Source organism: Carcharhinus amblyrhynchos, chromosome 3 (genome assembly GCF_965287045.1).
Source record: "Carcharhinus amblyrhynchos chromosome 3, sCarAmb.v2.hapA, whole genome shotgun sequence".
NCBI classification, from domain to species: domain Eukaryota; kingdom Metazoa; phylum Chordata; class Chondrichthyes; order Carcharhiniformes; family Carcharhinidae; genus Carcharhinus; species Carcharhinus amblyrhynchos.
In genome coordinates, this window is record NC_137326.1 from 2,504,641 (window position 1) to 2,531,571 (window position 26,931).

General features: G+C 48.5%; 1 protein-coding gene across 1 annotated transcript in view; it reads left to right on the top strand.

The window, feature by feature from the left end:
* Window positions 1-5,170: 5,170 nt before the first annotated feature.
* Window positions 5,171-26,931, top strand: part of LOC145362926 (netrin-4-like) — a 30,483-nt gene continuing 8,722 nt past the window's right edge. The window contains exons 1-5 of the mRNA XM_080218620.1: window positions 5,171-5,302; window positions 9,184-9,725; window positions 14,393-14,668; window positions 22,320-22,446; window positions 23,871-24,059. Of these exons, the coding sequence (XP_080074746.1) occupies window positions 5,236-5,302; window positions 9,184-9,725; window positions 14,393-14,668; window positions 22,320-22,446; window positions 23,871-24,059 (1,201 nt within the window). The 5' untranslated portion in view covers window positions 5,171-5,235. The remainder of the gene's footprint in view (window positions 5,303-9,183; window positions 9,726-14,392; window positions 14,669-22,319; window positions 22,447-23,870; window positions 24,060-26,931) is intronic.

Consider the following 26,931-nt stretch of genomic DNA (forward strand, 5'->3'; position numbering starts at 1 on the left):
AAAATTACTGAAAACTATGTCTGTTTCCTGACAATATCTCCTCCGCTTGCTACAATGAATTGATGGCAACTCATTGAGTCAGGAGGTTGGGGGTGGAAGTTCCATTCCAGATACTGAAGCACAAAGTCTAGGCTGACATTCCCAGTGCAGGGCTGAGGGAGAGCTGTACTGTTGGAAGTGCTGTCTTTTGAATGATATTAAACTGAGTCCTCTTGGGTAAATATCAAATATTCAATGGTCAGTATTTCTGAGCAGGACAGGGTGTTCTCGCTGGTATTCTGGGACAATATATAAGAAGGAGATAGTCATCAACTTCAGGAAGTGTAAAGGAGAACATGCCCCGGTCTACATCAATGAGGATGAAGTAGAAAGTGTCAAGAGTTTCAAATTTTTAGGCGTCCAGATCACCAATAATCTGTCCTGGTACCCACCCCCCCCCACCCCCCCCATGCTGACACTATAGTTAAGAAAGCCCGCCAATTCCTCTACTTTCTCAGAAGGCTAAGGACATTTGGCATGTCAACTACAACTCTCACCAACTTTTACAGATGCCCCATAGAAAGCATTCTTTCTGGTTGTATCACAGCTTGGTCTGGGCTCCTGCTCTGCCCAAGACCACAAGGAACTACAAAGAGTCGTAAATGTAGCCCAATCCATCACACAAACCAGCCTCCCATCCACTGCCCGCTACACTGCTCGGCAAAGCAGCCGGCATAATTTAGGACCCCACGCACCCCAGACATTCTCCTTTCCACCTCCTTCTGTCGGGAAAAAGAGACTTTTGAATGGACCTACCTCGCACTGATCTTTCTCCACACCCTAGCTTTGACTGTAACACTACATTTTGCACACTCTCCTTTCCTTCTCTATGAATGGTATGCTTTGGCTGTATAGCACGAAAGAAACAATACTTTTCACTGTATGTTAATACATGTGACAATAATGAACCAAATCAAATCACTCAGTCAACATCACTAAGATACAAAGTATCAGGACTAGAGGGCACAGCCTCAAGATAAAGGGGGGGGCGGTTTAGAACGGAGTTGAGGAGGAACTTCTTCACTCAAAGGGTGGTGAATCTCTGGAATTCTCTGCCCGTTGAAGTGGTGGAGGCTACCTCGCTAAATATATTTAAGTCACGGGTAGATAGGTTTTTGGTAGGCAAGGGAATTAAGGGTTATGGGGAGAAAGCGGGAAAGTGGAACTGAGCCACGACAGATCAGCCATGATCTTATTGAATGGCGGGGCAGGCTCGACGGGCTAGATGGCCTACTCCTGCTCCTATTTCTTATGTTCTTATGTTCTTATGTTCTTATCTGCACAGACTATTAAATTGCTCCTTGTGGGATCTTACTGTGCACAGTTGCTTTGTTTCCGACATTTCACCAGTTCAGTTTGTTTCATAAATTTATAACATCAAGATTGAGGTGACTGGATCGAGCTGTCGAAAATAATGAAGGGATTCAATTGGATTGATGAGAAAGGAACTATTTCCTCTGGTGAGGAAGGAGACACAGTAAGAAGTCTCTCAACACCAGGTTAAAGTCCAACAGGTTTATTTGGTAGTACAAGCCACTAGCTTTCAGGGCTCTGCCCCTTCATCAGGTGAGTGGGAGTTCTGTTTACAAACAGGGTATATAAAGACACAAACTCAATTTACAAAATAATGGTTGGAATGTGAGTCTTTACAGGTAATCAAGTCTTAAAGGTACAGACAATGTGAGAACAAAGAACAACATAGCATGGGAAACAGGCCCTTCGGCCCAACGAGCCCGCGCCACCATTTTAACAATGTGTTTTTCCTCCTCCACCCCGACCCATGTCTATGCTTATGGTACCCCCATTGGAAACCAGATTCAGGGGAGAATAGTTTAGGGACAATTTGTTACACCAATCAGCCTAACAGCACATCTTTGGGGTGTGGGAGGAAACCGGAGCACCCGGAGGAAACCTACGCAACCACAGGGAGAATGCGCAAACTCCCACAGACACCGGCCCAAATCCATGTATCTGCACAGCTAGCAGTGATAGTCACTGAGCTGTTGTGGTGCCCACCTGCTGGTCCAGGTTTAAGCACACACAACGACGCGAAGTACTAGGCCACTCGAAACATCCAAGAGCGGCCCAAGAGATGTGTATTGTCTCCAGACAGGACAGATAGAGAAGGGAGATCCCAGAACAAGGACATTAAATTGAGATCAGGCTGTTGATGGAAGCATTTCCGCAGATACAGGAGTGGGAATCAGTAACTCTGCCTCCCGGAAGGTTATTGATGCTGGAGATAAGTTGGAAATTTCAGCTGTGAGGAAAACAGATTCGGAGTCAAGGCTGGAAAATGGAGCTGAGCTCCAGGTCAGCCATGATTGGTCTCCCCATGTTCCTTTTTCCCCTTATTGCATTTGGCTGAGATGAGTGAGGCTGAATAAGCAGAGCTAAGGTGAATCAGACAGGCCCAGTGTGTCAGCAAGGTTCAGCCCCTGAACAGGGTGACATACTGCCAATCCCTTCACCAAAGAAAGACTGGGGAGAGGGGGTGGAGAAGAGGTGATGGGGAGAGGGGGTGGGGGAGAGGGAGCAGGGGGAGAGGGGGCAGTGAGAGGGGGTGGAGAAGAGGTGATGGGGAGAGGGGGTGGGGGAGAGGGGGCTGGGGAGAGGGAGTAGGGGAGAGGGGATGTGGAGAGGGGGTGGAGGAGAGGGGGTAGGGGAGGGGGGGGCAGGGAGAAGGGGTGGGGGAGAGGGGGTGGAGGAGAGGGGGTGGAGGAGAGGGGGTGAGGGGGGGGGCATGGGAAGAGCGTGCGGGGAATTGGTACAAATTCGGCAGGGCCTGTGGTTCTGGGAGGAATTAAAAGAAGGGAAATGACCTGATTGGGTTTTTGAGAAAGATGACAGGTATTGGGGTGGGGCCTTTGTGTTCCTTCCTGGTTTAATGCATCAATTTCATTGCAGAATAACAGACATGTGTGAACCAGGAGGGAAACTAGCACAGAGAAATGAGGAGGCAGTGAGAGACAGACAAGCAGAGTGAGAGATAGAGAGAATGAGGTAGAGGGAGTGAGACAGAGAGAGACAGAGACAGAGAGAGACACAGAATTTTGATTTGATTTGATTTGATTTATTATTGTCACATGTATAAACACACAGTGAAAAGTATTGTTTCTTGCGCTCTGTACAGACAAAGCATACCATTCATAGAGAAGGAGATGAGAGAGTGCAGAATGTAGTGTTACAGTCACAGCGAGGGTGTAGAGAAAGATCAGCTTAATGCAAGGTAGGTCCATTCAAAAGTCTGACAGCAGCTGGGAAGAAGCTGTTCTTGAGTCGGTTGGTACGTGACCTCAGACTTTTGTATCTTTTTCCCGACAGGAGAAGGTGGAAGAGAGAATGTCCGGGGTGCGTGGGGTCCTTAATTATGCCGGCTGCTTTGCTGAGGCAGTGGGACATGTAGACAGAGTCAATGGATGGGAGGCTGGTTTGTGTGATGGCTTGGGCTACATTCACAACCTTTTGTAGTTTCTTGTAGTCTTGGGCAGAGCAGGAGCCCAGACCAAGCTGTGATACAACCAGAAAGAATGCTTTCTATGGTACATCTGTAAAAATTGGTGAGAGTCGTAGCAGACATGCCAGATTTCCTTAGTCTTCTGAGAAAGTAGAGGCATTGGTGGTGCTTTCTTAACTATAGTGTCAGCATGGGGGGACCAGGACAGGTTGTTGGTGATCTGGACATCAGAAACATGGAGCCATCGACACTTTCCACTTCGTTTCCATTGATGTAGACAGGGGCATGTTCTCCTTTACACTTCCTGAAGTTGATGACAATCTCCTTCGTTTTATTGACATTGAGGGAGAGATTATTGTTGCCGAACCAGTTCACCAGATTCTCTATCTCTTTCCTATACTCTGTCTCATCGCTGTTTAAGACCCGACCCACTACGGTGGTGTCATCGGCAAACTTGAAAATCGAATTGGAGAGGAATTTGAGAAAGAGTGAGAGACAAAGTAAGAGACAGAGAGAAAGAGAGTGAGAGTGAAAGAGAGAGAAGGAGAGAGTGAGAGACAGGGAATCAGAGAAAGTGAGAGACAGAATGAGAGAGAAAGCGAGAGATTTTAAATGAGGGAGGGTGACAGACAGTGTGAGAGACTGAGTGAGAGACAGACAGAAAGAATGAGATTTAGAAACAGAGAGATAGTGAGGGAGAAAGAGCATGAGAGGGAGAGAAATAATGAGATAGAGAGTCAGATAGTGACTGTGTGAGAAAGAATGAGACAGGCAGAAAGTGAGAGATAAAATGAGAGACAAAATGAGAGATACAGAGAGACAGAAAGAGTGAAAGTCAGAGAGAGTGAAAGAAAGAAGGAGCAGAGGTATCAAGAGATAATAAGGAAGAGAGTGCAAGAGAAGAGGTAAGAAAGAGAGTGAGAGACAGAGAAAGAGTGAGAGATAGAATGAGGGAGAGTTAGAAACAGAGAGAGAGACAGGGTGAAAGAGAAGCAGAGAGGCAGAGAGTGAAAGAATGAAATAGAGTGAGAGAAACACTGAGGGACAGAGACAGTAAAAGAGTGAGATAAAGTGAGAGACAGAGTGAGAAAGAAAGCTAGAGAAAAGATGAAATATAGAAAGAATGAAATGAGATACAGTGAGAGAGACTGTGATGGAGAAAGAGGCAGGATGAGCGAGTGAGTGAAAGTCAGAGAAAGCGAGAGAAGGAATGAGAGGGATTAAGAGGGAACGAGAGATAGAATGAGAGACAGATAAAGAGTGTGAAATAGAATGAGAGAGAGAACCAGAATGAGAGGCAGAGTGAGAGATGGAATGAGAGAGATAGCGAGAGGCAGAGCGAGAGAGAGAGAAGGATATAGAGCAGCTCAGTATCCGGGGAGGAAGCAGTTACCTTCTGTCTGTAACAGTAACTCTGGAATGCAACAGGCAGATTTAACTGCAACACATTGAGTTTTAGCAGAAACACAAAAATATATTTATTAAATTACCACTTTTGCTTTTCTCACCTGACTATTTTTGCATTGATTGTTGGAAATATTTTTATTAAATTGTGTTCCAGCCCCCATCCCCTAGCGGTTTCAATCCCTCCAAATTGTTAATTTAGAAAAAATGTGATGCCAGAGAATGTAAGAAGGCGAGGCAGTTCTGGAGGCAGGGTTAGAGAGAGGGAGATACCTGAGGACAGCGGGCACTCGCCACTGCTGCAATGTAAAGCAACCCCCTCCTACCGAGCTGTCATGCAGACTCCGACTCTCAAACTCCTCCTGTTCCTGGGATCCATCGCCTGCCGGCCAGGGCTAGCGGGTAAGAGTCTATTAGCTCCATTCTGCCTGGATTTCATCTGGGCTTGTCTGTCTGGCTGGCTCTCTGTCTGTCTGTCTGGCTCTCTGTCTGTCTAGCTTTTTGTCTCTCTGTGTGTCTGCATCTATAGCAATTTATCTCTCGGTGTCAGTCTCTCTGTATCTGTCTGGTTTTATGTCAGTCTTTCTGTGTCAATCTCTGTTTCTGTGTTTCTCTCTGTCTGCGTCAATCTCTCTGCATGTCTGACTCTGTGTCAGTCTCTGTGTGACTCTCTGTGTCAGTCTCTCTGTGTCTCTGACTCTGTCTCTCGGTGCCTCTGACTCTGTGGCTCTGTCTGACTCTGTCAGTCTCTGTGTCACTCTGTGTCAGTCTCTCTGTGTCTCTCTGTCTGACTCTGTGTCAGATCTGTGTCACGCTCTGTCTCTGTGTCAGTCTCTCTGTCTCTATCTGTCTCTCTGACTCTCTGACCTCCATCTGTCTGTCTCACTCTCAGTATCTGTGCGTGTCTGCGTCTATTTCTTATCTCAAGCCAATTGCTAGTTATCTGACAGAACTCCCTATCCACTATAATTTGCACTTGATTTCTCTCCGAGATAGAATCTATGATTAGTTTACAGATTCTTTGTGACCCAGCTGTCAATATGCAGAGTCCCAGCCGGAGAATTCTCCAGGATTCTGTCCCCTCTTTGATTTGTTTTATAAATCCGCGGCTTTACTTGTTTCCAATGTTTTTTTTGTTGCGTTTATTTTCTTGCTCCAGCTGTTTATTAATTTCTCTCGAATGTAATCTTCCACATCGCCTAAACTGTGTTTAAAGATCCCGGCTCCTGTTTAGCGGCGAGTGGAGTCAGCCCCACTGTAAATAATATTCCCATAAACACTTCTCTCAGGCAGGACAGGGTCTGCACACCAGGTTTATACATCTCCATTTTACATGTAGATAATATTTTTTGTATATCTATTGTTATTATCAGTAAATAGGATTCCATTCTTGAGTGCATTATTTTCATATCGGTATTTATATTCATGCTGGATGTTAAATATATTTCCTTATTTCATCTCCAGAACCATGTTTAGTGACATGTTCCACTTATACTTGGACCCTTAGGGTGGCACGCTGGCACAGTGGTTAGCACCGTTACCTCACAGTGCCAGTACTTGGGTTCAATTCCCGGCTCTGGTCACTATCTGTGTGGAGTTTGCACATTCTCCCCATGTCTGCGTGGGTTTCCTCCAGATGCTCCTGTTTCCTCCCACAGTCCGAAAGACGTGCTGGTTAGGCATTGGCCGTGCTAACTTCTCCCTCAGTGTACCCAAACAGGCGCCAGAGTGTGGCGACTGGGGATTTCCACAGTAACTTCATTGCAGTGTTAATGTAAGCCCACTTGTGACTAATGAATAAACTTTACTTTTACTTTACTTTTGTATTGAAGTTATCTAACTGGAAAGATGCTCCTTCACCAGTTTAGGGAAAACACAACTTGTTTATTTACAGATTAAAACTATCCAGAGATTTACAGCCTTGTGGCTGTAATCAGTTCCCGAGGTATTTCTGAGTGACTCCGGGTACAGGAGCCCGTACTTAGCAAGAAAATCCTCCACCATGCTCCCCCATTGGTTCCCTGTGTGATGTGACTCTCACTCCCAGATTAATCTTTAAAGGACAATCAGAGCACGAACACATCCCTCTGTCACAGCATTATCTGAATCCACATCTGCACAGACATTTCTGTAATATGATTATTATTAATGATAGGATATTAAATACAAATTCATTTGTGATTTGCTCGTGTGTGTGGGTTAGGAATGAGTAAACACTCTGGGCTTTTGTCTTTGGGCTGCTGCTGTCAAAGTCTGGAATTAATTGGATTTACCTTCCGGAATTGATCCGATTCACAATCCAGAATTAATCCGATTAACTCTCCGGAATTAATCCGATTCAGACTCCGGAATTAATCCGATTCACAATCCGGAATTAATCCGATTCACAATCCGGAATTAATCTGATTCACAATCTGGATTTAATCCAATTCAGACTCCAGAATTAATCCGATTCACACTCCAGAATTAATCCTATTCAGACCCCGGAATTAATCCGATTCACAATCCGGAATTAATCTGATTCAGACTCCGGAATTAATCCGATTCACAATCCGGAATTAATCTGATTCACAATCTGGATTTAATCCAATTCAGACTCCAGAATTAATCCGATTTACACTCCGGAATTAATCCGATTCACAATCAGGAATTAATCCGATTCAGACTCCGGAATTAATCCGATTCACAATCCGGAATTAATCCGATTCAGACTCCGGAATTAATCCGATTCACAATCCGGAATTAATCCGATTCAGACTCTGGAATTAATCCGATTCACAATCCGGAATTAATCCGATTCAGACTCCGGAATTAATCCGATTCACAATCCGGAATTAATCCGATTCAGACTCCGGAATTAATCCGATTCACAATCCGGAATTAATCCGATTCAGACTCCGGAATTAATCTGATTCTCACTTCGGAATTAATCCGATTCACAATCCAGAATTAATCCGATTCACAACCCGGAATTAATCCAATTCACAATCTGGAATTAATCCGATTCACTCTCCGGAATTAATCCGATTAAGACTCCAGAATTAATCCGATTCACTCTCTGGAATTAATCTGATTCACAATCCAGAATTAATCCGATTCAGATTCTGGAATTAATCCAATTCACAATCCGGAATTAATCCGATTCAGATTCTGGAATTAATCCGATTCACAATCCGGAATTAATCCGCTTCATTTTCAGCTCTGCGTCCAACAGTTCACACCTGCACCTTACCCGCTCTCCCCCATCATCACCCCCACTCCCCCCCACTGTTCACATGCTTTATCAAACATCCTTCTTTCATTCTCAAGGCAAAATTGGGTGAAATCTAACTGTAAACATTTATTAAAATATGAAATAATCCCTGGTTCTGAGTTGAATTTGGAAAGAATGGGCGCTCTATCTAATCCTGGGCAGACTGTTCCCAGGATTTGGCAAGATCCCTGGCACAATGAGGCAGCAGTGCTAATCTCTGTACCGCAGTAAAAAGTCTGACAACACCAGGTTTTAGTCCAACCTATTTATTTGATAATATACTCGCAAGCTTTCGAGGGGTTACCCTCTTCCAATCTCTGTACCACCATGGCACCCTGTTCCCCCAGTTCTGCCTCACCACCCCCCCTCTCACTCCCTCCATATTTCTGGCATCACTTGTTCTTCATCCAGTCTTAGAGCAGCAGCTGTTTTTTGCTGTTAATATTGGGAAAGTAATCCTCCATCTGCCACAGACTCCATGCTCTCGTTGCCAATTCCATCCCCTTGCTGAGACTGCTACCTCACACACAGGCAAGCTCCTCACAGCCTTAACCTCCTGCTTTTATACCCTCCCTATCAAAAAGAATATTTAATTCCACCGATATTGCCCATCCCTGCCCCGCCTCTGAACTCTGTTCCTGAAATTCTCATCCATGTTCTAATTACCTCTAACCTCAATGATCCCAAATCTCTCCTGGCTGACCTCCCAGCCTCCATCCTCCATAAACTGCAACTCATCCTCAGCTCCATTTCCCATCTCCAACTCCCACCAAATCCGTGTTTCCATCATCCCTGGGATAGGGAGACAGAGAAGGGGTGAAGGGTCAGGAAGGGGAGAAGGGGGTGAGATTGATAGCTGGAGGCCAGGGTCTGGAAGATTCCTTTTTCCTGATATTCTTTCAAGGGATTCTGGAAAAGTCTCCCACACCTGGGAGTCTCATTCCACAGAGGTGCTTTGTGGGGAGTGTGTTGTAACTGGAAATCTGCAGTTGACTCCAGTTGTCTAATGTTCCTTTCTCCTTGATATCAGACAGGGGGACGTGGCGGAGCTCTCGATGTGACGGCCAACCTTGCAATCCTGCTGTTGGTAATCTGGTAGTGGGGAGAAGAGTGCAAACTCTCACCGCTTGTGGTGACAATGGAACAGAGTTATACTGCTCCTTCCTCGATGCTGAACATCCCGGAGACCTCGGCTCAGTCTGTACACGCGTTGCGTGTTCCAAATGCATTTCCAACCAATCAGAGTACTCCCACCCGGCGTCAGGCATGACGGGTGGTTTATTCCAGCGCCGGAGCAGATGGTGGCAGTCTGCCCAAGGAGTGCCCAGGGAAGAGATCAGATTGGACCTGGAGACTGAATTCTATCTGACACATGCCATCCTGGTCTTCAAGTCGCCCAGGCCAGCAGCCATGATACTGGAGCGATCCCAGGACTATGGACGGAGCTGGAAGCCCTACAAGTATTTTGCCAGGAATTGTATGGAGATGTTCGGAATGGTGGATGACATCGTGCAGGAGAACTCGCTCTGCACCTCCAGATACTCCAACCCACTGCCCTGTTCCAAGGGTGAGGTAAGAGTTTAAGATGTGGAGATGTCAGCATTGGACTGGGGTGGGCACAGTAAGAAATCTCACACCAGGTTTATTTGGTATTACTAGCTTTCAGAGCACAGCTCCTTCATCAGGTGACTCACTCAGGACTTTAACCTGTGCTGTGGGGATTCTTAGTGTAAGAGTTTAAAATTGACAAGTGATTTTTAGTTTAGCGTTGGCCCTGGTTTTAAATACCACTCCAGAGGCTTGAACACAAATCCCAGACTGACACTGCTGGTACAGTACTGAGGGGGTGTTGCATTGTTGGATGCACCATTTTTCAGATGAGATGTTAAGCCAAAGCCCTACCGGCCCCCCTCAAGTGGACGAGAAAAATCCCAAGGTATCCTTTTGAAGAACAGAAAGGGAGTCCTCCTCGATGTCCTGGTGCTAAAATTGACCCCTTAAGCAACATTACTAAAACAGACTATCTGATTGTTAGCACATTGCTGCTTATGGGATCTTGCTGTGCGATCTACAAAACTGTGATCACACTTCAACAAGCGCTTCATTGGCTGTTCATTGCCTTGGGTGGTGATAGTCACACAATTGATACAAATATATCGAGAGCTTTTTATGTTTAAGGGGAATGTTTAAAATATTTATTCTACAGTCAGTCAGTATGTCTGGTAGTAATGCAGGCCAGGTTTCGGGAGAGGCAGATAATTACTCATTTTAGCCATGTAATACTTGCTTCGGAAAGAGCTAATGGATTTTTGTTTATAGATGGAGATTTCCCTTGGGGTTTTTTAATTAATTGAAAGGGCCATGAATTATCCATCAGGTGCTGGTGCAGTGGTGGGAGAAGTTAGGTCTAAGCAGGGAAAAAATAAGGAATTAAAGATCTGCTAAAATCAGAGGCATGTGCAGACTGTTCCCGAGAATTCACCCCCCTCTCCACAAAATCTCGCTCTGAAAACTTCAAGACTGTTAACACAATTTATAACAAGTATGTCTGGGTTTGCTAATTGTATTTATTTAAAAGTGGTTTGGATATATGCATGAATGGAACTGGAATCATAAGCTCAAAAATAAAGTTGTTTCCATTCATTTATAAATATTGTTCAACTGCTAATAGTTAAGCTGCTTCATTTGTTGGAGTCATATTTAAACTGTTATAAAATAAAGTTTGTTTTACTATTTTAAAAAATGCTCATTTGTCAGTGGAATTGCCCCTGGAATGAAGCATCCTATCCTCACATGTAGCCAAAATAGAAAAATTGTTGTGGTCTAGTCCTAATGTAATTTGGGGGATGAGGAAGGTGCTAATAAAATGCAAGTTTGGTTGCATGGTATTGTGGAGCTTGAATTTTGTTTAAAGGTTGTACAGGGTCCAGGGAGCAGGTGTATAAAGTTACCAAAAATGTTGTAAGCCTGAGGACTGGGAGCATTTCAGAATTTACCAAAGGAGGACAAAGAAATTGATAAAGAAAGAGAAGATAAAATATGAAACTAAATTAGTGAGGAACATATAAATGGACTGTGAAAACATCTATGGCATATGAAAAGGAAAAGATTAGCAAAGACAAACGTGGGTCCGTTACAGGCAGGTTCAGCAGAATTTATAATGGGGAATAAGGAAATGGCAGCAAAACTAAACACATGCTTTGTCTCTGACGCCATAGAAGGAGACACAAAATCCCTCCCTGGAATACTGGAGAGCCAAGCGGCTAGTGAGAACGGGATGCTGAAAGAAATTAGTAAAAAGAGGTAGCTGAGAAGTTAATGGAATTGACAGTTGATAAATCCCCTGGACCTGATCATCTATATCCCAGAGTGCTGAAGGAGTTGGCTGTGGAGATTGTGGATGCATTTTTGGTCATCTTTCGAAAGTCTGTACATTGAATGATTTGGTTGGTAGTACAGAACTTGAGTTTTGCTGAAAGAGGTGGCATGTTGTTGATTGGCCATGCTAAATTACCCCTTAGTGTCCCAGGATAAGTACGTTAGAGGGATTAGCAGGGTAAATATGTGGGGTTCTGGGGATAGGGTGGGATTGTGGTCGGTGCAGACTCGATGGGCCGAATGGCCTCCTTCTGCACTGCGGGGATTCTTTGACTCTATGAGTCATCTTGCGCTCATCGGGAAACTTTGCGAGAATTCCAGTATAAGGGAAAACAACAATTTATACTTTTTGAGAAGAGAATGCTGATTTGTTGGCAAATGTAATTTGATTGATGGAGTCATTGCCATGCAGAATGCACCAGTTGATGGTGACTGACAGATAACTGCCAAGCAACGTTTGGAATTTTAATCAGGCAATTTGATTGGTCATGGCATTGACCTGGGGAATGAATCAGTAATTGGCTGTCCACTTGTTTTGATTAGTGCCTGAAACAGGTACAATGTCTGCACATGTTCTTTCTGGGGCCCCCTGTATTAATATATGTAGCTTCCAGAGCACAGAAATATGTAGCTTCCAGAGCACACCTGACTGATAATATTAAACTGGTTGTCTCTGTCATTCTTAGCATTGTTTAGCAAACACTGTCCAATCGTGGAGTCACATCTAATGATAGCACATTTCAAGCCCGTTTTTGAGTTTGTGTGATATACAGTGTGAGATGTTCCAGTCGCCATTATCCCACAGGATATCTTTGCACCATATTCCAGCATCAAGCTTGCATGGTGAACTTACATCGTTCTCACCGTGTATGCGTGGGTTTCCTCCGGGTGCTTTGGTTTCCTCCCACAGTCCAAAGATGTGCGGGTCAGGTTGATTGGCCGTGCTGAATTGACCTGAGTATCAGGTGGATTAGCAGGGTAAATACATGGGGTTATGGGAATAGGGCCTGGGTGGGATTGTGGTCAGTCCAGACTCAATGGGTCAAATGGCCTCCTTCTGCACTGTAGGGATTCTATGATTCTACGAAATGGCTTGGGTTCTATTTACAAAGTAGTTGATTAGGTCATCCTAAACCCCACATATTACCCTGATTAAGGGCGAGTGGACAAGAATTCCAATGCATGTATTAACCAGTAAAGGGAGGTTTGTGGTAGACTGTGATACAAGAACCAATTGGCAGATTTCTCAGCTAGTACATGAAGGAAAGGGAGTTCATTCGACTGGTCTTATCGGCCACTTTGGAAACAGAGCCCAAACAATGCAAACTTGATGCTGAGGTAGGATTCATCGAAGACATCTTACTGAATGACTCTGCACAAACCAAAAAGCTTCAACACGTCCCTTTTTTCAGCAATACTCAACAGTTTCTGGAACGGTTCTTCCAGGTTGGAATGTGGCAAATGTAACCCCACTGTTTAAGAAAGGGGAGGGAGGAAAGCTGGGGAATGACAGACCTGTTAGCCTAACATCAGCTGTAGGAAAAATGCAAGAAACTGTTACAAAGGATGTGGTAACAGGACACTCAAAATACAGGCAGAATTGAGAAGAGTCAACAGGGAAACCAGGATTAACAAATCTGTTAGTGTATTTTGAGGATGTGACCAGCAGTAAGGGGGGAATTGGTGAATGTGGGAAATCTGGATTTTCAGAAGCTTTTGGTCAGTTCCCACACAGGAGGTCAGGAAAGAAAATCAGAGCACGGGGGATTGGAGGTGTGCACTAACATGGATTGAGAACGGACAAAAAACAGAGTAGGAATAAATGGATCATTCTCAGGCTTACGGACTTACTGCTGAGAGATTGTTTCCCCTCGTGGGAGAGTCTGGAACCAGAGGGATCATTACAGAGTGAGGGGGTCGCCCACTGAAGACAGAGATGAGGAGGAATTTCTTCTCTCAGGGGGGAGTGAATCTGTGGAGGGCTGTAGAGGCTGCGAGGTTAAGCATGATCAAGGCCGGGATAGACAGATTTTTAACCAGTTAGGGGATCGAGGGTTACGGGGATAAGATGGTAAAGTGGAGTTGAGGATTATCGTATCAGACTATTGAATGGTGTGGAAGATTCGATGGGCCAAATGGTCTATTTCTGTTCCCACGTCCTGCGGTGATCAATCCTGTGCTGACTCTCAGCAAGGGCAGGAGGTTTAGAGGGAATGTGAGAAAAATCCTTTCCACCCAGAGAGTGGTGGGAGTCTGGAACTCACTGCATGAAAGGGAGGTAGCGGCAGAGACCCTCCACATCTAACAGGTATTTAAATGTGTATTTGTGATGCTGAGGCATTCAAGGCCAAGGACCAAGTGCTGGGAAAGAGGATCAGAATAGTTGGGTGGTCTTTGACCAGCACAGACTCGAGGGGTTGAAGGGCCCTTTTCTGTGCTGTAGACCTCTATGACTCTAATTGGATAGGTCTTCCAAAGGACTAGCACAGATATGATTGTCTGAATGGCCTCGTTCTAGACTGTATGTTTCTATGATTCATACACATGGACCCTTCTCTGCAATCAAAAGGAATGTGTCCAAGCTTTGCATTTTTTTTAATGACCCAAGAACTTGGGAAACCTATAGTTCTCCATTGCTTACTCCATGGCAACACCTGAGCCAATCAGAGTTAACTTGCCAACCAATCAGCTTCCTGTACTCCTTTCATATAGATTGTGATTTCTGAAATTTGGCATTCTTGTGTCCTGATGAGTAGGGCGTAAAAAACTTTGGCAACATGACCCTCTTTTCAGCTATGCTCACGTTCTGTCTGACCAAGTGACTGTGTGTAGGATTCTTTACGCTGGGTTTTGTGTTGCAGGTTATATTCCGTGCCTTAACTCCAGCCAATAGGATTGAAAACCCTTACAGTGCAGAGGCTCAGGACATCATGAAGGTCACCAACCTCCGACTGCAGTTACTGAAGCAACAGGAATGCCCCTGTGCCCCTGCGAGGCCGATCGAGAAACCCCAGAGATTTGCTCATTACGCTGTCTATGACTTGATTGTCCGGGGGAGCTGTTTCTGTAACGGACACGCTGAGGATTGTCAGCCATTGGATGGAGACAGGAAGGGAGACAGGAACGTAGAGGGCATGGTGAGTAAAACCAGGAGGTGAACAGTCTCTCGGTAACACATCACACACAGGTATCAGCCATGACTCAGGGGCCAACTCTCACCTCTGACCTCAGAGAATTTCTATCCAGATACTTGAACACAAAATCCCAGCGCAGCATTGAGGGAGTGCCGCACTGTCAGAGGGTCAGTGCTGAGGGAGTGCCGCACTGTCAGAGGGTCAGTGCTGAGGGAGTGCCGCACTGTCAGAGGGTCAGTGCTGAGGGAGTGCTGCACTGTCAGAGGGTCAGTGCTGAGGGAGTGCTGCACTGTCAGAGGGTCAGTGCTGAGGGAGTGCTGCACTGTCAGAGGGTCAGTGCTGAGGGAGTGCCGCACTGTCAGAGGGTCAGTGCTGAGGGAGTGCCGGACTGTCAGAGGGTCAGTGCTGAGGGAGTGCTGCACTGTCAGAGGGTCAGTGCTGAGGGAGTGCTGCACTGTCAGAGGGTCAGTACTGAGGGAGTGCCGCACTGTCAGAGGGTCAGTGCTGAGGGAGTGCTGCACTGTCAGAGGGTCAGTACTGAGGGAGTGCCGCACTGTCAGAGGGTCAGTGCTGAGGGAGTGCTGCACTGTCAGAGGGTCAGTACTGAGGGAGTGCCGCACTGTCAGAGGGTCAGTGCTGAGGGAGTGCCGCACTGTCAGAAGGTCAGTACTGAGGGAGTGCCGCACTGTCAGAAGGTCTGTACTGAGGGAGTGCCGCACTGTCAGAGGGTCAGTACTGAGGGAGTGCCGCACTGTCAGAAGGTCAGTACTGAGGGAGTGCCGCACTGTCAGAGGGTCAGTGCTGAGGGAGTGCCGCACTGTCAGAGGGTCAGTGCTGAGGGAGTGCTGCACTGTCAGAGGGTCAGCGCTGAGGGAGTGCCGCACTGTCAGAGGGTCAGTGCTGAGGGAGTGCCGCACTGTCAGAGGGTCAGTACTGAGGGAGTGCCGCACTGTCAGAAGGTCAGTACTGAGGGAGTGCCGCACTGTCAGAAGGTCAGTACTGAGGGAGTGCCGCACTGTCAGAGGGTCAGTGCTGAGGGAGGGCCGCACTGTCAGAGGGTCAGTGCTGAGGGAGTGCCGCACTGTCAGAGGGTCAGTGCTGAGGGAGTGCCGCACTGTCAGAGGGTCAGTGCTGAGGGAGTGCCGCACTGTCAGAGGGTCAGTGCTGAGGGAGTGCCGCACTGTCAGAGGGTCAGTACTGAGGGAGTGCCGCACTGTCAGAGGGTCAGTGCTGAGGGAGTGCCACACTGTCAGAGGGTCAGTGCTGAGGGAGTGCCGCACTGTCAGAAGGTCAGTGCTGAGGGAGTGCCGCACTGTCAGAGGGTCAGTACTGAGGGAGGGCCGCACTGTCAGAGGGTCAGTGCTGAGGGAGTGCCGCACTGTCAGAGGGTCAGTGCTGAGGGAGTGCCGCACTGTCAGAGGGTCAGTGCTGAGGGAGTGCCGCACTGTCAGAGGGTCAGTGCTGAGGGAGTGCCGCACTGTCAGAGGGTCAGTGTTGAGGGAGTGCCGCACTGTCAGAGGGTCAGTGCTGAGGGAGTGCAGCACTGTCAGAAGACATAGAAACATAGAACAGTACAGCACTGTACAGGCCCTTCGGCCCTCGATGTTGTGCTGAGCTTTGTCCAAACCCAAGATCAAGCTATTCCCTCCCTATCATTCTGGAGTGCTCCATGTGCCTATCCAATAACTGCGTGAAAGTTCCTAAAGTGTCCGACTCCACTATCACAGCAGGCAGTCTATTCCACACCTCAACCACTCTCTGAGTAAAGAATCTACCTCGGACATCCCTCCTATATCTCCCACCATGAACCTTGTAGTTACGCTCCCCTAGTAACAGCTACATCCACCTGAGGAAATAGTCTCTGCATGTCCACTCTATCTATCCCCCTCATCATCTTATAAACCTCTATTACGTCGCCTCTCATCCTCCTCCACTCTAAAGAGAAAAGCCCCAGCTCCCTCAACCTTTCCTCATAAGACCTACCCTCCAAACCAGGCAGCATCCTGGTAAATCTCCTCTGCACTCTCTCCAATGCTTCCACATTCTTCTTATAGTGAGGTGACCAGAACTGCACATAATATTCCAAATGTGGTCTCACCAAGGTCCGGTATAGTTGCAGCATAACCCCACAGCTCTTAAACTCTAACCCCCTGTTAATAAATGCTAACACACTATAAGCCTTCTTCACAGTTCTATCCACTTGAGTGGCAACCTTCAGAGATCTGTAGATTTGAACCCCAAGATCTCTCTGTCCCTCCACATTCTTTAGAACCCTCCCATTGACCCTGTAATCCGCATTCAAGTTTGTCCTACCAAACTGAATCACCTCACACTTATCAGGGTTAAACTCCATCTGCCACTTTTCCGCCCTGCTCTGCATCCTATCAATGTCTGTTTGCAGCCTGCAAGATCCCTCCATCTCATCCACTACTCCACCAATCTTGGTGTCATCAGCAAATTTACTAACCCACGCTTCAGCCCCTTCTTCCAAGTCATTGATAAAAATCACAAATAGCAGAGGACCCAGCACTGATCCCTGTGGTAAACCGCTGGTAACTGGCCTCCAGTCTGAAAAGTTTCCCTTCATCACCACCCTCTGTCTTCTATGATACAGCCAGTTACTTACCCGATCGGCCTCATTTCCCTCTATCCCACATCTCCTTACTTTCTTCATGAGCCGACCATGGGGAACCTTATCGAACACCTTACTAAAATCCATGTATACGACATCAACCGCTCTACCTTTGTCTACACACTCAAAGAATTCAACCAAATTTGTGAGGCAAGACTTAACCCTTCACAAATCCATACTGACTATCCCGGATTAAACTGCATAGAATCATAGAAACCCTACAGTGCAGAAAGAGGCCATTTAGTCCATCAAATCTGTACCGACCACAATCCCACCCAGGCTCTACCCTCATATCCCTATATATGTTACCCACTAATCCCTCTAATCTATGAATCTCAGGACACTAAGGGAGAATTTAGCATGGCCAATCAACCTAACCCGCACATCTTTGGATTGTGGGAGGAAACCGGAGCACCCGGAGGAAACCCACGCAGATATGAGGAGAACGTGCAAACTCTACACAGACAGTGACCCAAGCCAGGAATCAAACCCAGGTCCTTGGCGCTGTGAGGCAGCAGTGCTAACTACTATGCTGCCATACCACATCTTTCCAAATGGTCATAAATCCTGTCCCTCAGGACCTTTTCCATTAACCTACTGACCATTATAGTAAGACTAACTGGCCTATAATTACCAGGGTCATTCCTATTTCTTTTCTTGAACAGAGGAACAACATTCACCACTCTCCAGTCTGGCACTATCCCCATGGACAGTGAGGACCCAAAGATCAAAGCCAAAAGCTCTGCAATCTCATTCCTTGCCCCCCAAAGAATCCTAGGATATATCCCATCTGGCCCAGGGGACTTATCGACCCTCATGTTTTTCAAAATTGCTAATACATCTTCCCTCAGAAAATCTACCTCCTCCATCCTATCAGCCTGTATCACACTCTCACCCTTAATTATGGTCCCTCTCCTTGGTGAACACTGAAGAAAAGTTTTCATTCATCGCCTCTCCTATCTCTTCTGACTCCATGCACAAGTTCCCATTACTATCCTTGACCAGGCCTAACCTCACCCTGGTCATTCTTTAATTTCTCACGTAAGAGTAAAAAGCCCTGGGGTTTTCCTTGATCTGACCCACCAAGGACTTCTCATGCCCCCTCCTAGCTCTCCTAAGCCCTTTTTTTAGCTTATTCCTTGCTACCTTTTATCACTCAAGTGACCCAACTGAACCTTGTTTTTTTCATCCTTACATACGCTTCCTTTTTCCTCTTGAAAAAACATTCAACCTCTTTTGTGAACCATGGTTCCCTCACTCGGCCATTTCCTCCCTGCCTGACAGGGACATACCTATCAAGGACAAGCAGCGTTTGTTCCTTGAACAAGCTCCACTTTTCATTTGTACTCATACCTGACAGTTTCTGTTCCCATCTTATGCTCCCTAATTCTTGTCTAATTGCATCAGAATTACCCCTGCCCCAATTATAAACCTTGCCCTGCCCTGTGGCCCTATCCCTCTCCATTGCAATAATTGTGGTCACTATCTCCAAGGTGCTCTCCCACAAATAAATCTAACACTTGTCCTGGTTCATTCCCCAGTACCAAGTCCAATGTGGCCCCACCTCTTGTTGGCTTATCTACATAATGTGTCAGGAAATTCTCCTGTACACACTGTACAAAAACTGCCCCATCTGAACTATTCGACCTATAAAGGTTCCAATTAATATTTGGAAAGTTAAAGTCACCCATGATAATGACCCTGTGACCTCCACAACTATCCATAATCTGCTTTGCCATTTCCTCCTCCACATCTCTATTACTATTTGGGGGTCTATAGAAAACTCCTGACAACGTGATCGATCCTTTCCTATTTCTAACTCCAGCCCATATGCCTTTCAGCAGCCGTTAAACTATCCTTGATTAACAATGCTACTCCTCCACCTCTTTTATCACCTTCCCTACTCTTACTGAAACATCTATACCCCGGAACTGCCAACAACCATTCCTGGTCCTATTCTAACCATGTCTCCGTAATGGCCACAATATCATAGTCCAAAGTACCAATCCACACTCCAAGTTCACCTACCTTATTCCGGATGCTCCTTGCATTGAAGTAGACACATTTCCCCAACCCAACTTCCTTCTGCCAGTGCACTCCTGTGACTTTGATACCCTTCTCAGTACCTCACTACACTCAACACTAGCTTCTATTCCTTGGATAAAATATGAACCTAAAACTCCTTTTGGTCTCACAGAATTGTTACAGCACAGGAGGAGGCCATTTGGCCCATCATGTTTGTGCCCATCTCTGCAAAAGTGCATCATGACTTGGTGCCATTCCCCTTCCTTTTCCTCATACCCCCTGCACATTATCACTACCAGAAGGGTGTGGAGGCTTTGGAGAGGGTACAGGAAAGATTTACCAGGATGTTGCCTGGTATGGGGGGCATTAGCTATGAGGAGAGGTTGGAGAAACTTGGTTTGTTCTCATTGGAGCGACAGAGGTTGAGGGGAGACCTGATAGAAGGCTACAAGATTATGAGAGGCAGAGTGGATAGTCAGAAGCTTTTCCCCAGGGTGGAAGAGTCAATTACTCGGGGGGACAGGTTTAAGGGGCGAGGGGCAAGGTTTAAAGGAGATGTACGAGGCAGATTTTTTACACAGAGGGGGGTGGGTGCCTGGAACTCGCTGCCGGGGGAGGGAGTGGAAGCAGATACGGTCGTGCGTTTTAAGGGACATCTGGACAAATACACGAATAGGATGGGAATAGAGGGATACGGTCCCCGGAAGGGTCGGGGGTTTTAGTTCAGTCGGGGGCAGCATGGTCGGTGCAGGATTGGAGGGGCCGAAGGGCCTGTTCCTGTGCTGGAATTTTCTTTGTTCTATTTAAACAATCATCCAATGCCCTGACGAATGCCTCGATTGAACCTGCCTCCACCACACTTCCGGGCACTGTACCGGTTCCCTCTGGTTACTGATTCTCCTGCCACAGATTTATCTTTATTTACTCAAGGGGTTTGGAACATTGCAATTAAACCGCCTCCTCTGCTCCGAGGAGAACAATCCCAGCTTCCCCAGTCTTCCTTTGTGAGAGGAAGTGGGAATGGAGGGATAAAAACAAATAGTCTAGTTGGGAGCATGAGCGGTGTAGGTTTGGAGGGCCGAAGGGTCTGTTTCCTGTGCTGTACTGTTCTTTGTTCTTTGAACTCGTAATATCAAAACTTTTTGCAGAGCGCAGGAGCGTATCAAAGCAAAATGAGAGATCAGAGCCAAACATTAATGGGCAAAGAGAGGAGATTGAAACAGGAACATCAACATCGGAGCTTTAACTCTGGAAATTGCAGGAAAATTGGGTCAGATTTGTAAATAGTCTGAGAAACGCTCTCTTTAAATAGTCCAGTAGAAAGGACAATGGGTTTAGTTAAAGTTTATTTATTAATGTCACAAGTCGGTTTACATTAACACTGCAATGAAGTTACTGTGAGAATCCCCTGGTCGCCACACTCCGGCACCTGTTCGGGGACACTAAGGGGAATTTAGCATGGCCAATGCACCCTAACTAGCATGTCTTTTGGACTGTGGGAGGAAACCGGAGCACCTGGAGGAAACCCATGCAGACACAGGGAGAATGTGTAAACTCCCCACAGACAGTGACCCAAGCCGGGAATTGAACCCAGGTCCGTGGCACTATGAGGCAGCAGTGCTAACCACTGTCCCAGGGTGCCAAGCATGACATGGAAGAATTGAACTGTCCAAGTGAGAGCTCCCTGGATGAGTCTTGTTAAATTTCACCTGTGTATGGTCCCACCTCAGGAGGTGTGAGAGTTTTGAACATCTGGACCCTGGGGTAAATGTTGCTTCTGGTGTCTCACCAGCTGTGCTGCCAGGTGTGGAGGGAAGGCAGGAATTGAGATTTGCAGAGAGCGGAGAAGAGTCTGATACCATCACCCCTCCCTAAAATCAATCTCTCATCTGTCACCTCATCTCAAAGGACCAGGAGGAGACCATTCTGCCCCTCAAATCTCTTCTGATATTTACTTATTCCGTGGTTTGCTTAATTCCATATAAAAGAAGCAGGATGAAGAGGAACTCCCTACGCAGTGATTGGTTAGGGTCAGAACCTGACCGTCTGGTGGAGATGGATTCAATCCTCGGGGAGGATTTTGCCGTCCTGCCCACCACGGGAATCATCGCGGATGAGGGGTGAACATCGCAAAGGAACATTGACCAGGGGTGGGATTTTCCAGTTTTGGGATGATTCTGGTTGGAAAGTCCTGTCCATATTGGTGGAGAAGGGGATTGGGGAATTATCTGAAGAAACTCATTCATGGGGCTATGGGGAAAAGCTTGGGTTGGGGCTTGCAGTTTGTGGGGCTGGAACGATGGGCTTCTTTCAGTGCTGTAACCTTCTGATTCTATAGACCTGCCTTGGGTCCTGACCCCTTTAATCCCCTTACCCAATAAAACCAATCTCAGTACTGGAATTTTCAGTTGATCCCAACATTCCCGCAACTTTGGGGGAGGGAGTTCTAGATCTGTGTTCCCCTTTGTGTGAAGAGTTGCTTTGTGATATCGCACCCAAACAGCCTGGCTCTCATTCCCCGCACGTCCCAGGTTATCCAGTGGGAGAAAAGGAAGAGGACAGACAGGGATTCTCCGCAGAATAGATCGCCAGTGACTCCCAGCTGGGAAGTGGCCGTGTGTGTTGTGTTTAAGGGAGAATGGAGGGAGGAGAAGCATTTGCAGGAGCATCAATCTAATTGGAAAGTTAACGACGCTGTGAAGTTTCAGTCTTAACTTTCTGTGGAGAGTTTAACAGATGGTGAATTTATAAATACAGCAATTTGAGGGGAGATTCAGGATGTGGTTTACAGTGAATCTCATCCATCCATTTGTGGTAATTGCCAATGCACAGAATAACTCTTCCCCAGCGGACAGGTTACACACACACTGATAATAACAATGCCATTAAACTGGCCGCTGTTTTCACAGCAAATTCTGGCCTGCAGGAAGATAGAAACGGAACAGCTAACCTTTGATTTCTCCTTTCAGCCTTTTCCTTAATGTTCCTGTTGTTTAGGTGCACGGGAAATGTGTCTGTCAGCATAACACAGCAGGGGACCACTGTGAGAGATGCGCACCCCTCTACAACGACCAGCCGTGGCAACCAGGGGATGGAAAGACAGGGACACCAAATCAGTGTACAAGTAAGAGAGCCGAGATCACATTAATATTTATCGTGCAACCTCAATCCTACAAAAGGTCACTGTAAAGGGAGCTTTACTCTGTATCTAACCCTGTGCTGTACCTGTCCTGGGAGTGTTTGATGGGGGGACAGTGTAGAGGGAGCTTTACTCTGTATCTAACCCCGTGTTGTACCTGTCCTGGGAGTGTTTGATGGGGGGACAGTGTAGAGGGAGCTTTACTCTGTATCTAACCCCGTGCTGTACCTGTCCTGGGAGTGTTTGATGGGGGACAGTGTAAAGAGAGCTTTACTCTGTATCTAACCCCGTGCTGTACCTGTCCTGGGAGTGTTTGATGGGGGGACAGTGTAGAGGGAGCTTTACTCTGTATCTAACCCCGTGCTGCACCTGTCCTGGGAGTGTTTGATGGGGGGACAGTGTAGAGGGAGCTTTACTCTGTATCTAACCCCGTGCTGTACCTGTCCTGGGAGTGTTTGATGGGGACAGTGTAGAGGGAGCTTTACTCTGTATCTAACCTCGTGCTGTACCTGTCCTGGGAGTGTTTGATGGGGACAGTGTAGAGGGAGCTTTACTCTGTATCTAACCCCGTGCTGTACCTGTCCTGGGAGTGTTTGATGGGGATAGTGTAGAGGGAGCTTTACTCTGTATCTAACCCCGTGCTGTACCTGTCCTGGCAGTGTTTGACGGGGGGGACAGTGTAGAGGGAGCTTTACTCTGTATCTAACCCCGTGCTGTACCTGTCCTGGGAGTGTTTGATGGGGGACAGTGTAGAGGGAGCTTTACTCTGTATCTAACCCCGTGCTGTACCTGTCCTGGGAGTGTTTGATGGGGACAGTGTAGAGGGAGTTTTACTCTGTATCTAACCACGTGCTGTACCTGTCCTGGGAGTGTTTGATGGGGGGACAGTGTAGAGGGAGCTTTACTCTGTATCTAACCCCATGCTGTACCTGTCCTGGGAGTGTTTGATGGGTTTTTTCATGTGGGTTTGGCATCAGAAGTAATGACTTTGAAATCTGCCTTAAAACTCCCACTAATATGAAATCTCATCCATTACCTGGTCTTGGCTCCATGTAACTCCAGTCCCCATTTGTGGGGAGATCACATTTAGCCATCTGGAGATCAATGAGTGAGCCAATCGCCTTTGCTTCAGGTCAGAACCCCAAAGGATGCCGGGATAGCTGACAGAACACGATAAATGGGAAGAAGTCACATGAGCGTCCCAGGAGAAAGCTCAGAGTTCCTCAGTGTGATTGGCTCGTTAACCAGGGTTCAGATGGGGTTGTGATGGTGGAGGGGAGGGCTGGTTGAAGTCAGTCACAGACTGAGGTCACTCGGTGATGCTCTGGCCAATTGGCTGAGTGCCCTCAGGGGAGGTGTGAGTGGTTTCCACATCCAGAGGTAATGAGACTGCACTCCTGCCCTGACAGAATGCCAATGCCATGGACACGCCGAGAGCTGCCACTTTAGCCAGAAGGTCTGGCTGGCATCGGGCAAGCGGACAGGAGGAATCTGCCACGCCTGCCAGCATCACACCGAGGGTCGTCACTGCCAACGGTGCCAGCCTGGGTTCTACCGAGATCGCAGGAAACCGCGATCAGCACCAGATGTCTGTAAAGGTGAGGGCAGTGCCAGATAGCCGGAGAATGTCCCGTCGGGAGTCCGCAGCGGCTCCAAACCCCACTCCCAACTTCCCCACAAAATCCAAGCTGACTCACCCATTCAGTGCTGAGGGAGTGCCGCACTGTCAGAGGGTCAGTGCTGAGGGAGTGCCGCACTGTCAGAGGGTCAGTACTGAGGGAGTGCCGCACTGTCAGAGGGTCAGTGCTGAGGGAGCACTGCACTGTGGGAGTGTCAGTGCTGAGGGAGTGCCGCACTGTCAGAGGGTCAGTACTGAGGGAGTGCCGCACTGTCAGAGGGTCAGTGCTGAGGGAGCGCCGCACTGTCAGAGGGTCAGTGCTGAGGGAGTGCTGCACTGTCAGAGGGTCAGTACTGAGGGAGTGCCGCACTGTCAGAGGGTCAGTGCTGAGAGAGTGCCGCACTGTCAGAGGGTCAGTGCTGAGGGAGTGCCGCACTGTCAGAGGGTCAGTACTGAGGGAGTGCCGCACTGTCAGAGGGTCAGTGCTGAGGGAGCACTGCACTGTGGGAGGGTCAGTGCTGAGGGAGTGCCGCACTGTCAGAGGGTCAGTGCTGAGGGAGCGCCGCACTGTCAGAGGGTCAGTGCTGAGGGAGTGCCGCACTGTCAGAGGGTAGTGCTGAGGGAGTGCCGCACTGTCAGAGGTTCAGTGCTGAGGGAGTGCCGCACTGTCAGAGGGTCAGTGCTGAGGGAGTGCCGCACTGTCAGAGGGTCAGTGCTGAGGGAGTGCCGCACTGTCAGAGGGTCAGTGCTGAGGGAGTGCCGCACTGTCAGAGGGTCAGTGCTGAGGGAGTGCCGCACTGTCAGAGGGTCAGTACTGTGGGAGTGCCGCACTGTCAGAGGGTCAGTGCTGAGGGAGCGCCGCACTGTCAGAGGGTCAGTGCTGAGGGAGTGCAGCACTGTCAGAGGGTCAGTACTGAGGGAGTGCCGCACTGTCAGAGGGTCAGTGCTGAGGGAGTGCCGCACTGTCAGAGGGTCAGTGCTGAGGGAGTGCCGCACTGTCAGAGGGTCAGTGCTGAGGGAGTGCCGCACTGTCAGAGGGTCAGTGCTGAGGGAGTGCAGCACTGTCAGAGGGTCAGTACTGAGGGAGTGCCGCACTGTCAGAGGGTCAGTACTGAGGGAGTGCCGCACTGTCAGAAGGTCAGTACTGAGGGAGTGCCGCACTGTCAGAGGGTCAGTACTGAGGGAGTGCCGCACTGTCAGAAGGTCAGTGCTGAGGGAGTGCCGCGCTGTCAGAGGGTCAGTGCTGAGGGAGTGCCGCACTGTCAGAGGGTCAGTACTGAGGGAGTGCCGCACTGTCAGAGGGTCAGTGCTGAGGGAGCGCCGCACTGTCAGAGGGTTACTACTGAGGGAGTGCCGCACTGTCAGAGGGTCAGTACTGAGGGAGTGCCGCACTGTCAGAGGGTCAGTGCTGAGGGAGCACTGCACTGTGGGAGGGTCAGTGCTGAGGGAGTGCCGCACTGTCAGAGGGTCAGTGCTGAGGGAGCGCCGCACTGTCAGAGGGTCAGTGCTGAGGGAGTGCCGCACTGTCAGAGGGTCAGTGCTGAGGGAGTGCCGCACTGTCAGAGGGTCAGTGCTGAGGGAGCGCCGCACTGTCAGAGGGTCAGTGCTGAGGGAGTGCCGCACTGTCAGAGGGTCAGTGCCGAGGGAGCGCCGCACTGTCAGAGGGTCAGTGCTGAGGGAGCGCCGCACTGTCAGAGGGTCAGTGCCGAGGGAGTGCCGCACTGTCAGAGGGTCAGTGCTGAGGGAGTGCCGCACTGTCAGAGGGTCAGTGCTGAGGGAGTGCCGCACTGTCAGAGGGTCAGTGCTGAGGGAGTGCCGCACTGTCAGAGGGTCAGTACTGAGGGAGTGCCGTACTGTCAGAGGGTCACTGCTGAGGGAGCGCCGCACTGTCAGAGGGTCAGTGCTGAGGGAGTGCCGCACTGTCAGAGGGTCAGTACTGAGGGAGTGCCGCACTGTCAGAGGGTCAGTGCTGAGGGAGTGCCGCACTGTCAGAGGGTCAGTACTGAGGGAGTGCCGTACTGTCAGAGGGTCACTGCTGAGGGAGCGCCGCACTGTCAGAGGGTCAGTGCTGAGGGAGTGCCGCACTGTCAGAGGGTCAGTACTGAGGGAGTGCCGCACTGTCAGAGGGTCAGTGCTGAGGGAGTGCCGCACTGTCAGAGGGTCAGTACTGAGGGAGTGCCGCACTGTCAGAGGGTCAGTGCTGAGGGAGTGCAGCACTGTCAGAGGGTCAGTACTGAGGGAGTGCCGCACTGTCAGAGGGTCAGTACTGAGGGAGTGCCGCACTGTCAGAGGGTCAGTGCTGAGGGAGTGCCGCACTGTCAGAGGGTCAGTGCTGAGGGAGTGCCGCACTGTCAGAGGGTCAGTACTGAGGGAGTGCCGCACTGTCAGAGGGTCAGTGCTGAGGGAGCGCCGCACTGTCAGAGGGTCACTACTGAGGGAGTGCCGCACTGTCAGAGGGTCAGTACTGAGGGAGTGCCGCACTGTCAGAGGGTCAGTGCTGAGGGAGCGCCGCACTGTCAGAGGGTCAGTGCTGAGGGAGTGCCGCACTGTCAGAGGGTCACTGCTGAGGGAGCGCCGCACTGTCAGAGGGTCAGTGCTGAGGGAGTGCCACATTGTCAGAGGGTCAGTGCTGAGGGAGCGCCGCACTGTCAGAGGGTCAGTGCTGAGGGAGTGCCGCACTGTCAGTGGGTCAGTGCCGAGGGAGTGCCGCACTGTCAGAGGGCCCATTCTGCCTCTCAGTAGAACAATCCAGTCCGTTCCACTCAGTCCCCATGACCCTGCTCCATCCAGTTTTCATTCATTGTCTCCACTTCCACCGCTCTCACAGGCAGTGAGTTCATTATCACTCACTG